At 52.9% G+C, this 12,380-nt stretch overlaps 4 protein-coding genes across 4 annotated transcripts; 1 reads left to right on the top strand and 3 right to left on the bottom strand.

The window, feature by feature from the left end:
• Positions 1-933: 933 nt before the first annotated feature.
• MFIFM68171_01195 (Calcium-independent phospholipase A2-gamma) lies at positions 934-5,668 on the top strand (the record flags this gene model as incomplete). Its single annotated transcript, XM_071056617.1, has 5 exons — positions 934-976; positions 1,029-1,167; positions 1,272-2,146; positions 2,207-2,432; positions 2,485-5,668. 5 exons carry the CDS (start codon positions 934-936, stop codon positions 5,666-5,668), a joined length of 4,467 nt encoding a protein of 1,488 aa, XP_070912718.1.
• A 116-nt stretch (positions 5,669-5,784) lies between these two features.
• Positions 5,785-6,377, bottom strand: ACU17 (Bifunctional NAD(P)H-hydrate repair enzyme; the record flags this gene model as incomplete). Its single annotated transcript, XM_071056616.1, has 3 exons — positions 5,785-5,861; positions 5,961-6,060; positions 6,165-6,377. 3 exons carry the CDS (start codon positions 6,375-6,377, stop codon positions 5,785-5,787), a joined length of 390 nt encoding a protein of 129 aa, XP_070912717.1.
• A 349-nt stretch (positions 6,378-6,726) lies between these two features.
• Positions 6,727-9,084, bottom strand: prh1 (Salivary acidic proline-rich phosphoprotein 1/2; the record flags this gene model as incomplete). The annotated part of the gene is made up of 1 exon (XM_071056615.1): positions 6,727-9,084. One exon carries the CDS (start codon positions 9,082-9,084, stop codon positions 6,727-6,729), a length of 2,358 nt encoding a protein of 785 aa, XP_070912716.1.
• A 588-nt stretch (positions 9,085-9,672) lies between these two features.
• MFIFM68171_01192 (uncharacterized protein) lies at positions 9,673-11,120 on the bottom strand (the record flags this gene model as incomplete). The annotated part of the gene is made up of 3 exons (XM_071056614.1): positions 9,673-9,738; positions 9,795-10,255; positions 10,313-11,120. 3 exons carry the CDS (start codon positions 11,118-11,120, stop codon positions 9,673-9,675), a joined length of 1,335 nt encoding a protein of 444 aa, XP_070912715.1.
• Between the last annotated feature and the right edge of the window lie 1,260 nt (positions 11,121-12,380).

Raw genomic sequence — 12,380 nt, 5'->3', positions numbered from 1 at the left:
TTACCGGTCAAGTTCGACGTTGCTTTCCCTCTGTAACCCTGTTATCGATGGACATTTTGCTCGTCTATTGCGGACTATCAGCTTGACATGGGGCTTGCACCCTCAAGGTACCGGTTTTATCACCTCTGTTGTGCGGCTTCCTCGCCGTCTTCGCGTATTACGTAATCCACCCACATCCACCGAGGTGCACTAGGTAGGTACTAGTAGGCATTACTAGCCTCGATATACATTGTCACTGTCTTCTCCTCCGCTACATCCAATTTCCGGTACTGCACAGTATAGAATTGCTTCAATCTCTCCGGTCGTTCCAGCTGTTCTGCTGGTTTCCTTTCTGAGACAGCCACCAGCCAAATCTGGCCCAAGTCCGTATCTGCTGTGGCCCGTCAACTTGCTCTTTATTCCAACCTCAAGACCCTGACCAGCCATGCCAAAATGGCAATACTCTTATCGATCTTTCTCTTTTTACGGTGTTGCCGATTGCAGGCCAAGTCGAGGTGTAGCTCACAGAAGCATTGCATTTTACACAGCATCCAGCTGATTGGCTGGTACCGTCCTCTTCTGGGCAACACCCATGTAGACGGCATCAGGAAGTCGAGAACTGGGCATTCCCATCGGTGTCAGGGTTGCTTGCTCTCTTTCCACTCCCCTGTCGACAATTAGGTGTTCTACCGTGTCTTGGGCGCGTAGGCTGTGCAGCTGCACTTGCACGAATCCAAGGCATGTTTTGCCAAGGTATAATGTAGGTGGTCAACTTGGGCGCTTAACGGCACCCTTATTGGAGGCTGCCTCTCTGCAACCTAGCCGCCCAACGGCCCGGGCGGTTCTGCCTGCTGTGTATACTTAATTTCGTGTTTCCCCCGGACAGCGGCTAGAAACTGAAGCTGCGCAAAACCGTTGAGATCATGTCCAGATCACTTTTGACGAGTTTCGGAGATGTCTTATAGTAATGATGAAGCGATGAACCTCCTGTCCCTCGGTACGTTCCCAGCATCCAGTCCCGGGAGAGCAATCAGGCTGACACGATGCAGATGGCGGGGGTGTCCGGGGAGTGGCTTCACTCCTCATCTTGCATGAAATCATGGTCAAGATCAAGGAGCTTCGTGGGCTTGATGAGGTCCCGAAACCTTGTGAATTCTTCCATATGATTGCGGGAACAAGCACAGGAGGGTAAGTGACCCTTACGCTGCCATCTCCAGCTGCAATATCAAAAGCAACGACAACCCCCAACCCCCCTTCTGGCGCTTTGCTGGTGTAGTATTAACTTCATCCAGCCTTATCGCAATCATGCTTGGACGGCTACGCATGTCGACGGAAGAGGCGATACGGGAGTATGACAGCTGTGCTGCTAAGATCTTCTCGTCCCGGAACAAGAAGTGGACAACCGCTACTGAGAGGTTTCGGGCTACAGCCCTGCGCGAGGTGATCGAGGACCTCGTCCGACGCCGCAATATGGGCGACGAATTGCAGGTGACTGCCGGTCATGGCACTAAAGGGCATTGTTTCGTATGCGCTATGCCTGCAAATCAGGTCGGCGAACCTCGTCGGCTCCGCTCGTTTTGGACCGACACTGCCAATGGTTGCGACGGCGGCATCAAAATCTGGGAGGCTGCGCGGGCTACTACCGCTGCATCTTTCTTTTTCAAGCCGATGCCACTAAGGGTCACGGAACACCTAACAGAGGACTACATCGACGCCGCAATCGGATGTAACAATCCGGTCGAGTATCTCCTCCAGGAAGCGGCAGACTATCTCGGAACTGGTCGACGACTGGGCTGTGTAATCAGCATTGGCACGGGCACTCGCTTGGTTAAGCTTGAGAGGGCCTCGGCCGGACTGCGAAACCTAGTTCAAGCTCCAAAATACTTAAAGGAGCTGTTGGGGACCCTGAAGAACACGGCAACTGATGGAGAGGAGACACACCGTCGCATTCAAGGAAAGCTTGGGATCTATCCGAATGCGTATTTCCGCTTTAACGTCTCTAATGCAGCTGCCGAGGTCAAATTACACGAGTACCTTAGAATTCCACACTTGAAGGCCATGACAGCCGCCTACCTGTCCGATCCCCTCGTTGCGGCCCGGATCTTAACCGCCGCCGGCGTCCTGGAGAGAAATTCGTCCGAGCATGGACTAACGCTTGGTCATATCCGTGAGAATGAATCCTGTCTCATCCCCTATTCCGAGCTCATCCACTGACGCAGCAAACTAGACCGCATCGACAAAGCTCAAGTGGTTCTTTCGACGCAGGAAGCCCAGCCATTGGGATCGACGACCCGTTTCTTTACGGGACGAGACGACATTTTGGCAAAGATGGATATATATTTTTCACCACGCAACACCGGCGGCAAACCTCGGCGAGAGTTCCTTTTGCATGGTATGGGTGGCGTGGGCAAGACACAAATTGCCCTCAAGACAGCCGACGACTTAGAAGAGAGGTGTGTTGCCCATTTCTCCAGGCACTTCTGGCCTTTTCTGACGTTGCTTTAGGTTCAGATACATTTTCCACGTTGACGGAACGGATGTCTTGTCAGCGACTCAGAGCTACGCCAAGATTTGCCAGGAACAGCGTCTCGGCCATGGGACCAACGTGGAGATGAAAGACTTGGCTCTACAGTGGATAGAGGCGCTATCTGACGAGTGGCTGATTATATACGACAATCTTCCCGATAGCGGACGATTCCAGCCAACCCTCCCGCGCCGCAATAAGGGGAATATCATCTATACGTCTCAATCCCAGGGGTTCTTGGCACACCTTCCTCCCGAATGTGTATGCGAGGTCATGCCCATGGCAGAGACGGATGCTGTCGACCTGCTTCTGAAGGCTGCCGGCCGCGAGCAGCCTAGAACTGATGCAGAGGAGATGGAAGCAGCACGGCATCTTGTCGCGGAGCTAGGCTACCTGCCCCTGGCCATCGATGGAGTGGCGGCGTATCTTAGGGAAGGAGGATGTTCTGTACTCACTTGTCTGCAGAGGTTCCGTGAGGAGCGGGCAGCTAGGCCCAAGCTACTGAGTAAACCAAATCCAGACGGCTCTTTCCCGGCTCGCCCGGCACTATACACTGCACTCGACCTCTCATACGATGCGATTGTTTCCGTCATGCGGCGTGAAGGGAGAAGCGTGGAGGGTCGTGCCGCGCAAGGCGCTCTACAGGCGCTGAATCTCCTCTGTTTCTACCACAACGAGTCCATCCCATGCGCCATCATAAAGCGCGCTGCAGAAGAACGGTTGGAATGGGGCAGCCATGGCAGCAACCCCTTGGGCGACCCTGCAGACGGCCCGGCCATGGATGCGAGTCCTCTGCTGTCCTTCGACCTCCCCAGCGGCAAATGGAACCCTGTCTTATTTTCCCTTGCCGTCGGACTGCTCCGACGGTTTTCTCTCATCAAGGTGTTTGAGGGGGGCAATTCCCTCTCAATGCACGTGATGGTCCAAGCCTGGGCGCAAGACCGGATGAGCGAACCGACTCGGCGGCGGCAGGCCCTGGCTGCGAGGATGGTGCTTATTGAATCGATAATCTGGAGCAGATGGAGCAAGGTCGAGACAGCATGGCTGCGACGGCTGCCTTCGCATGTCAATGCTTGCATGGCCCATGATGCAGCGCCAATAACAAACGACGAATACCAGGGCCTGCTGGATTTCAAGCTTGGATGGTATTACAAGGAGGAAAAGCAATTCTCAAAGGCCGTCGAGCACTTGACGAGGGCTCTACGCCTCTGGAAGTGCGTGACAGCGCCCAATAGCCGGGCAGCCACCCTTGTCCTCGGTGAATTGGGCAAAGTGTACCATGAAATGGGCAGGTTAACAGATGCCGAGTTGACGTACCGGGAACTCATCGACAGATTGCACCTTCGGAGAGAGGAAGTTTCGGAGGAAGCAACTGCGGCGCATGAAGAGAAGATGTTGAGCAGACAAGCCACCCGCCAAAAGCGAGCACACCTACTTCGTTTCAGAAAATCAGCAGAAGGAACGGTCGAGAACGGGAAGCATAACAAGATGGGCAAGTCTTCGGCTACATCAGGACAGCCTTGCTCTGTGGCGATTTCAAATGTCCCACCCGCCTGGGTCGGCAGGTCGACGGAACAGCTCCGTAGAGACTTCACTGCATTTGTCGAACGGGGCGATATGAAAGAAACAGAACAACTTTGGGAATTTGAGTTGGCTACCGCCGGCGCCAACCTAGGCTTTGTCCTCATCGATCAAGGGAGATCGTCAAATGGCAGGAAGTGCATCTTGCGGGCCATAGAGCTCATGAAAGAGGCTTACCCGGACGTACCGGACTTCATTGACGTCTTCGTTTTGGAGGACGAGCTCAAACGACGATTTGAGGGTGGAGATCTGGAATACTGGGCTGGGCGCTACAGGGTCGTCAGATCCATGCCTGAGAGCCAGAAAGATAATCATTCAATGCACGACTACGCCTTCGTGCTGCCAGTAGGTTACGCGGATTACCTGCTCCGGGAGAAGGCGTGGGACGAAGCCTATGACATTTACGAGAAGATATCCGGCATTACCGAAAGCTTTTATGGAGCAGGTGGTCGCAGGACCCTCTTTCTGCTGAGAAAGATGGCCTTCTGCCAGCTCATGCAAGGCCTATTCGAGGATGCCGAGATACTCGCCAGAACTGCGGTTTCTCGGGCCAAGGCTTCGTATGGGCAATGGCATTTTGAAACCGCCGAATGCCTCCACATTCTCTGGGCCGTCCGGGTGGTCCAAGTTCTTGATACAGATCCAGACGGTGAACTCTGGAACATCACAGAGGAGGCTTATGACACGGCCCGGGTTGCTCTGTGGGAAGGCCATTCGACAGTCGTAATGTTAAAGGAGAAACTGCACAACTTCCGTAACCGCCGTATTAAGGAAACAGCTTCTAGTGAAGCATATGGGGAACCTTTCCACGAGACTGCCGGCGCTATTCAAGAGTCAAAGGAGGCATGTCTGGAAAGATTGACCATTGAGTATCGGGAGACCAACAGGAAGAACATGCAAGTTGAGTTCGAGAAGATCAAGAAGAGGAGGAACCCTGGGTTCCGACGGCTTCCCGGAATAGCAGAAGGGAGATCAAGCTCTCAGCTGCTCGATGTCCAAGGAGAGCAGGGCGCAGTTGCCGAAACCCAGAGCGCGGAAACGTTTCGAGCAAAACCGAAATGGAAAGGAAAGGGAAAAGAAATTGCTACACCATTCCCCATTCCCAAAGCTGAACCAGGGTTTCGTGAGGAAGCCACTGAGGGGTTGTCCGATAGGGCAAAGGTGACAAAAGAGTTGGAACCCCCTCCGGGGATAGAAAGAGAAGGAGAACGGGAAGCATTGCCAATCTCCGTAGGCGGAACCGAATCGGGGCCGTTCGAGAGAAAGATTCAAGGAAAGCACCATGGCGGTGTGGAGAGAAGATTCCTGGAGGCGTTGCTCGAGGAACCTAAGGAGGAGAAATCCAAGGAAGCACATCCGCTTAGAGTTGAGACTGATCCAGTCTCCGCTAGGAAGATGCTCAAAAAGCCCAGGGTGCGTTTATGGAGAACAGAGGGACAGGGAAATGATGCGATGATGACGGGGGCGCTTTCTGGGGAAGGGGAATCATCCCAACGTCGCATCATGATCCGGATCCAACTAGACGACCTGGTCAAGCCCCCAACGGAACCTCATGTCGGCAAACCCATAAAACTTTTCGCGTAGTTCAAGCTCTAGCCACGTTCCCAAGTCCAATCCCCAAAATCTGGTTTATAAGACCCCTCAGATATTCCAAGTACAGTTATCACTACATGACTACCAGTACACATACAGCTCATATCTCATGGCTCTGATCCTTCTTCCGTGCCACGCTTTTGTATTGCCTTCATAAGTTCATACAACTGACCAAGCTGCTCATCTGTTTCCCACGATAGTTAGCACGTTGAATCGCCACTTCTGCCATTCAAGTACGCTAATGACCGGGTAGCGGCAATGGATAGGGATGAGAGATCCATACTGCTCATCTTCTCGATCTTGCCCTGATCGAGCTTCTCGCCTACCCAAGCATCTCCTTCAATCTTTTGCGCATACAGTTGCCACTCTGTGAGGAATCCAATCTGTACCCTACTGTCAACACACACTGTTCGAGAGCAATAACATCAAATCCATCGTCACGACTACACCAGTTATATATATGCGAGGTCAGAGGCATGGTGCTTACCAAGTGAACCGGGTTATCGACGTTCCGGTGCGCCCTGAACTCGGCTTTCACATACTCGTCGCCTAAAACACGCATTTCCGAGGGCAGGTGTTTCCTATGTGCGCGCAGGAGGCGCCGGTAGAGGTGGATAGGTGGGAGGAGAGCCATCGGGCCGGGTGACATGCCCTTTGCCGAAGGCATTGCCGAGGCTAGGAGGCGGACAGACGATCTCATCTTTGCGGCGAGTTACTGTAGTCTCCGCCTATTTCATACTTTTCTTTCCAATAGTGAAGGCCAGAACTCTCCTCGTGTTCTTGGGTGGTGTGACACCACGGTAAGTGTCTCCGGTCAACGCGGTCCCTGTTGAGGGACTCTCCCAAGATAGTAGCCCCGCACAGTATGATCCATGCCACGAGTTACACTGTCCTGATCCCACCCATTGCTGAATATCAACTCATTGACCACCCTTAGGATTTGGGCCGCAAAGGTCAACACCAATGTAGGCAGTTGGTGAATAAAATAAAAATAAATAGCGCTGTTCCATCAAGCGCGGCAGACGCGAGGAGGTATATTCTAATTCTGATTATTCTAGAGCCTCGGCTATCCAGGAAGCCTGGATTGCGCTGACCTTCTTTGCGTAATTCTTCTGGGTATACACGTGTTCTAGGAACATGATGGCCTCTTTTTTCTGCCCGTGCAATACACTCGACGGGTGAATTGCGACGACGTGCTTGCCATGAGAAGTCACGTAGCTGCTATCCGGTGCTAGGATCGCCGTCTTCAACGCAAAACCCTTCAGAAAGCACCTAAGAATGAGGGCTGCCTGCTCTGGCGATGTCGGCGTGAATGGTTGAGGATCTGGGAGTGGTTGGTCCATCATTCCTTCCCGCACGCAGAGGCCACGAAGCTGTTTCCGGATGTTTAGGGCTTGTTTCATGTTTCTGATGTTGATCTTCCGTTCTTTGCACCACTGGCCGCGGTCAGCATTCTCGGCTGCGTAGCGCTGCATCGTTGTGAGATAAGTCAGAAGATCGCCTTCACGGCGAGAGAGATCCTTCCGGAATTCTTCGACTTCTTCCTTCGCCTCCTCCGACCGAATCTGGAGAAAGATGTCTTCGCCAGCGGTGATGCAGGATATGATATCAATTGTCTCCAGCAGGCAGTCGTATTTAGGATCTGCGGCTGCCAGGAGGACCCGAGCGTAGGGTGGTGTTACGGGGAATAGCACCATTTTGCGGCCAGTCTCCGTGATGGTTCCGTCGTCCGCCAGTGCGCTGAGGACATGGAGATGCAAGAGCGCCTTCTCGACCGATTCGAGCTCCGGGGGATCCATCAAAGGGAAGGCCAGAACGTCCTCGATCCCCCTTGCTTTCATTGTCAAGATGGCACTGAGGATGTCGGTGCGCAGGATCTCGGGGAGGTCGGTCTTCTGTAGCGTCTCATACGTCTCTTCGGTGTAAAGCCTGAAGCACTTGCCGGGCCCTTCTCGTCCGGCTCGTCCGGCCCTCTGGATGGCCGAGGATTTCGAGATTGGCTTGGCCAGCAGAGATTCCATGCCTAGCCGAGGCCGAAATTGCTTAACTTTCGCCTTTCCACAGTCAATGACGTATCGCACACCGGGCACCGTGACTGAAGTCTCGGCAATGTTGGTAGCTAAAACAACTTTTCTCGTAAAGCTGCCCTTGATCGGCTGGAAAGCTTCATGTTGAGCCTCCATGGATAGCTGGCCAAAAAGAGGAAAGACCTTGACCTTCGGGACGTTCGCGGCAAGGGTTGTGGCATACTCCTCGATGAATCTCTGGGCCGCTTCGATTTCCTCTTGCCCCGTGAGGAATGCTAGGATATCCTTCCTGCCATACTTGTCTGAGAGCGCTTCCTCGGTGTGTAATTTGAAGATTAACTTGATGAGCGCTTCCGGAATGTCAGGAACTGGCTTTGGCGAATGTACGATCTCAACGGGAAATTGCCGTCCTTCGATCTGGAGGAACTCGACTGGAGTCTCTGACCTGGGGTTGGAGCTGGAAAGGGCATTGGAGCGTTCCGGCCCTGTGTCAGAATAGAACCGTCTGATGCGTTCAACATTGGCTGTCGCGCTCATGATGACAACTTTCAGCGGGATCCCGCCCCGTCCTGATTTATCTCCCGAAACGATTTGTTTGAGAAATCCAGAGAGGAGATCAACATCCACGCTCCGCTCGTGGATTTCGTCGACAATGATGGCACTGTATTGCCTAAGGTGAGGATCGCGAAGGAGTTCTTGGAGCAGCATGCCCTCTGTTAGAAACTTAATACGCGTCCCCGGCGGGACTCGATGGTCAAAGCGAACTGAGTAGCCGACCAGTCCCTTGGAAACGGGGCCGTTGCTGCTGCCGCCCTCTTTCTTGCCAATTAGCGGCGTGCCTGCTTCTCGGGAGACTCGATGCGCGAGTGTCGTCGCTGCAACCCGCCGTGGTTGTGTGATTGCAATCATGCCCCCAACACCCAACTCCTGGATGTCTCCGCCGGATTTTACTTTCACCCTCTTTCTCTGACACCATTTTTCCTGGTATAAAAACTGTGGTACTTGGGTACTCTTGCCGGACCCCGTCTCACCAACAAGGACCAAAACATCTTTCTGCCGCAGTATGCGGCGGATCTCGTCCTGGCGCGTCCATAGAGGCAGGGCCTGCCGGGCTGCAAAGTATTGCGGGTCACCTGATGGCCGACTTGAAGACGGGGTTGCTGCATTATTTTGCTTCGCCGAACCGGGATCCAGTGTCAGTGATGATGGCGATGGCTGTAGTGTCGAAGCACCAGAATCCGGTCCTCTAGCTTCATCGCTTGCACAGGCTTCCTTGTTCCGCTGCTTCTGCTTCTTTGATAGGTAGCCTTCGAGCGATATTATTTTATCCCCGACTCGGACAACCTCATTGCTGGCCTCGTGCCTCCTCTTTTTAGACATATTGTCCTTCTGTCTTGCGCAGCAGTAACCTGGGACGTAAAATGTGTGGTGAGGAAGAAGTTATTTCAGAAAATGTTCTTGAGAGAACTTTGACCCACAGTGATTGGCTGCGGGGTCGAGAAGTGCAGTAATGGCCAAGCAAATGCCAGCCCTATCAGGAAATTTAACGGTATGCAATACAATAACACCTCTCGGTTTGTTCGTGATTTAAGTCAGCGCCTTGGTCAAAGTCCAGTGTACAATACAGGTACTAGAGTATCTATGTTTACCTTGAAACAACGAATTTCTATCGCAACGGAAGATAAATGTCTGAGGCTCACTTGCGAGATACGTTTGTTATACTCAATTTCTCACCGGAGACCTTGTTCCAAAAACTTGGGTATGATTTGACACTGAGGGGACCAGATATGAAAACCGAGATGGCAATGGCAAACAAGACAAGTGGACTATTTCCATGGATAATGGACAATGCAGCTCCATTATGATTACCAGCACTCCCATTCTAACTGCGATTGTAGACAGACCACATCCGTGATGCCAAACAGGTGGATTCATAAACCCGAAGAAAAAAAACGAAAAAAATAAAAGTCAGCGACCGTGTTTGGCGTTGAGATGGAGCTGGTTCCGTGAGACACCGTGCTGGGCTTTGTCGGCCTTGGAGATGAAACTGTTAGCCGGCGCCAGGAGTAAATGTCAGCGAAATCACTTACAAGTTCCGACATGACTTTAAGCTTGTCATTTTGTTGTGAAAGCTGCTCTTGTTGGAATTGTAGCATCATTTTCGCTGCTCCCAGACCACGGCTGATCTCAGCCGTTTGTTGTTCGATTTCCTCGTTAAGCGCTGCTTGTTCGCCGGTATCGTCCTCAAACTCCATCCAGGTATTTTTGGGCTTGCCGCCAAGAAGCGTCTTCTGCTGAGCCTGTTTCTCCTGAGCATCTCGCGCTCTCATCTCTTGTTCCATCATCGCTTGCATTCTCGCAAACTTCTCTGTCGACTCGAACTCGTCCTGGTCTAGTTGTGCTAACTCCTTTTCATGCTGCAGTTGCCGCACAGTCTTCTTCTCCTCGCGGGCTGCTATCCTTGAACTGCTGTTTGCCATGAGGTTGAGCAAAGGCGCTCTGGCGGCGTCCAAATGAGACAGATTCACCCGTCCTTTGTCAACCTCCGTACCTATCACATCACATTAGTAACTTCACAATGATAACTGCCCTTAGGAGGTCGAAATACCTGTTCCAATCAAGTTTCTATGTGCTTGGTGCAGTCTTTCCCTGTCCCGCATCAACTGTTCATTGATGGACATCGTTCCGTTCACGAACTGGTTTACCATGGCAACGCTGCGGGCACCGGATGCTTTTGTGTCCCTGATCGTGTCCACAATCTGAGTCTTTGTCTCTTGAACTTGATAATCTTCCTTCTCTTGATCTGTCATCTCGTTCCAGTTCATAGGGCGCCCCTGGCCGCCAGCTTGTGCACCGGGCTGTGGGGGGTTCTGAGCAGCGGCGAATTTCTGGGGGCCGCTGTAGTTGGCAAACAACGCCCCATTCTCGTCACCAAGCCCGCCATATCCTCCTTGGTTCTGAGTAGGACGCGGTGGGTGCTGGTTGGATTGCGGGAGTGCAGGGCTGCCAAATCGGTCTCTTCCGAACCCATCTGAAGCTCCGAGCTTGTCTTTCTGGTACCCGGAAGCCAGGCCGGAGGTGCCTCGTTGCGAGGCATATCCAGGGAGCTGATGGCTGTCATGGTTGTAAGCTGGCGGAGGTGAGGTCTTGTCGCTTTCATATGCAGCATTCCGACCAACACCGTCGTAAGAAAGCTTGTTCGGAAGACCGCCCGGGCGCACGCTTGATGGCAAGCCTACACGAGAACCGGCCTCTGCACCGGGGTATGGCTGTGAGTTTTGGGTGTGGTACTGGTTGCCATCGTATTGAGGGGGGTCTTGCTGCTGGAGGTAGGGGTTCGAGCTCGAGGGACTGGGGTTCTTGTCGGTCTTGTCTTTATCGCTCGACTTTCGGAGGAACGAACTGAACTTTCCCATAATGGAACGCTACAAGCGGATTTCTCAGTACAACTTGAACAGATAGATGGTGCAACAGGCTTGATGTGGGAGACGAATCCGCAGCAGAGACGAAGGGGGAAAATCAACTGGTATTAGGGGCTGGCTGCGAACAGAGGCGGCGGATAGCCAGACGGGGCCACAGAGTGGAGCTTTGGCCGGGTTGGACAGACTGGACCCTGACAAGCCCGTGTCTTGGGTTCGTTCCAGAGTGCGGACGGACCGGTAAAAATGGAACTCCATGACGGTGGCGGCCTGTCCAACCCCATGCCTCGCAAGTGCTGACGACCCTTGTGCGGCAGTGTCCACAGGCAGAGTGGAGAGGTGCATGAGTGCATCGCTGGTTCGCCACCAAATGAGTGGGGATATGCTTGGCTCTTCTCACCTTGGGACTGGAGCCCTGATCTCCATTGTTGCCTTCTTCCAACTGCGCTTTCTTAAAAAAGCAGCGCAGCCATCTTAATCGGCACCTCTTCGTTTCCTGCTTTTCCTGCAGCATCGTCGGTTGTTGCGACTGTACGTGCGGCATCTCTCGCGGCTGGGTTTGGGCTTGCGCTTGGCATTGGTATCGGGGGGGAGGTGGGTACGCATCGTTATACACCGCCATCTTCGCTTCTCGAGGAAGGCTGCAGTCTGTTCCCGGTGCTTGACGTCCACGTTTTCGCAGTGCCTGCGGCGAAATGCGGTGTGTCGTGTCTTCGTAGATTTCGCTCCCGCTGGATATTTCTTTGCTTTGTTTTCATAATCTGGAGCGAAGCGACTGAGGTGCCGGATAGATGGATTCGATCAAGCGCGTTTCTTTTTTTGGTTTGTGTTAGGTCGGTACGAGGTTTGATACACATTCCCCGCATTAAAATGCCCTGTTTTGAGTACCCGATCATCTCAACTTTTGATGAAGGTACAAATATTTAAGTACCTTTTTCTGCCAATCAGCTCACTGCATGCTTCTGAGGCCACTGTTCCTTCCATCAGATGGGAGTCATCGCACCTCAAGTTTACTTTCCTCACCAACCGGCCCCGGGAACTTCACTCTCTCACCATATCTCCCCACACTTGACAGGCCAGGTATCCAAGATGTTTTCTCTTAACTGAGGCACCCGTGGTGAGGTTCGTACTGCTGCGGTTGGGGCATCACCGTTCAGACTCACTGCCCGTCTCCTCCCTTTTCTCTCTTTTCTCTTAGAAGATCCAAGATGATACCACGAATACATCGGCTTCTCCCCCTTGCGATGACTACCGATT

The sequence above is a fragment of the Madurella fahalii genome, assembly GCF_045866475.1.
Source record: "Madurella fahalii IFM 68171 DNA, scaffold_1, whole genome shotgun sequence".
NCBI lineage: Eukaryota > Fungi > Ascomycota > Sordariomycetes > Sordariales > Madurella > Madurella fahalii.
This window is presented reverse-complemented; position numbering and strand designations above follow the sequence as displayed.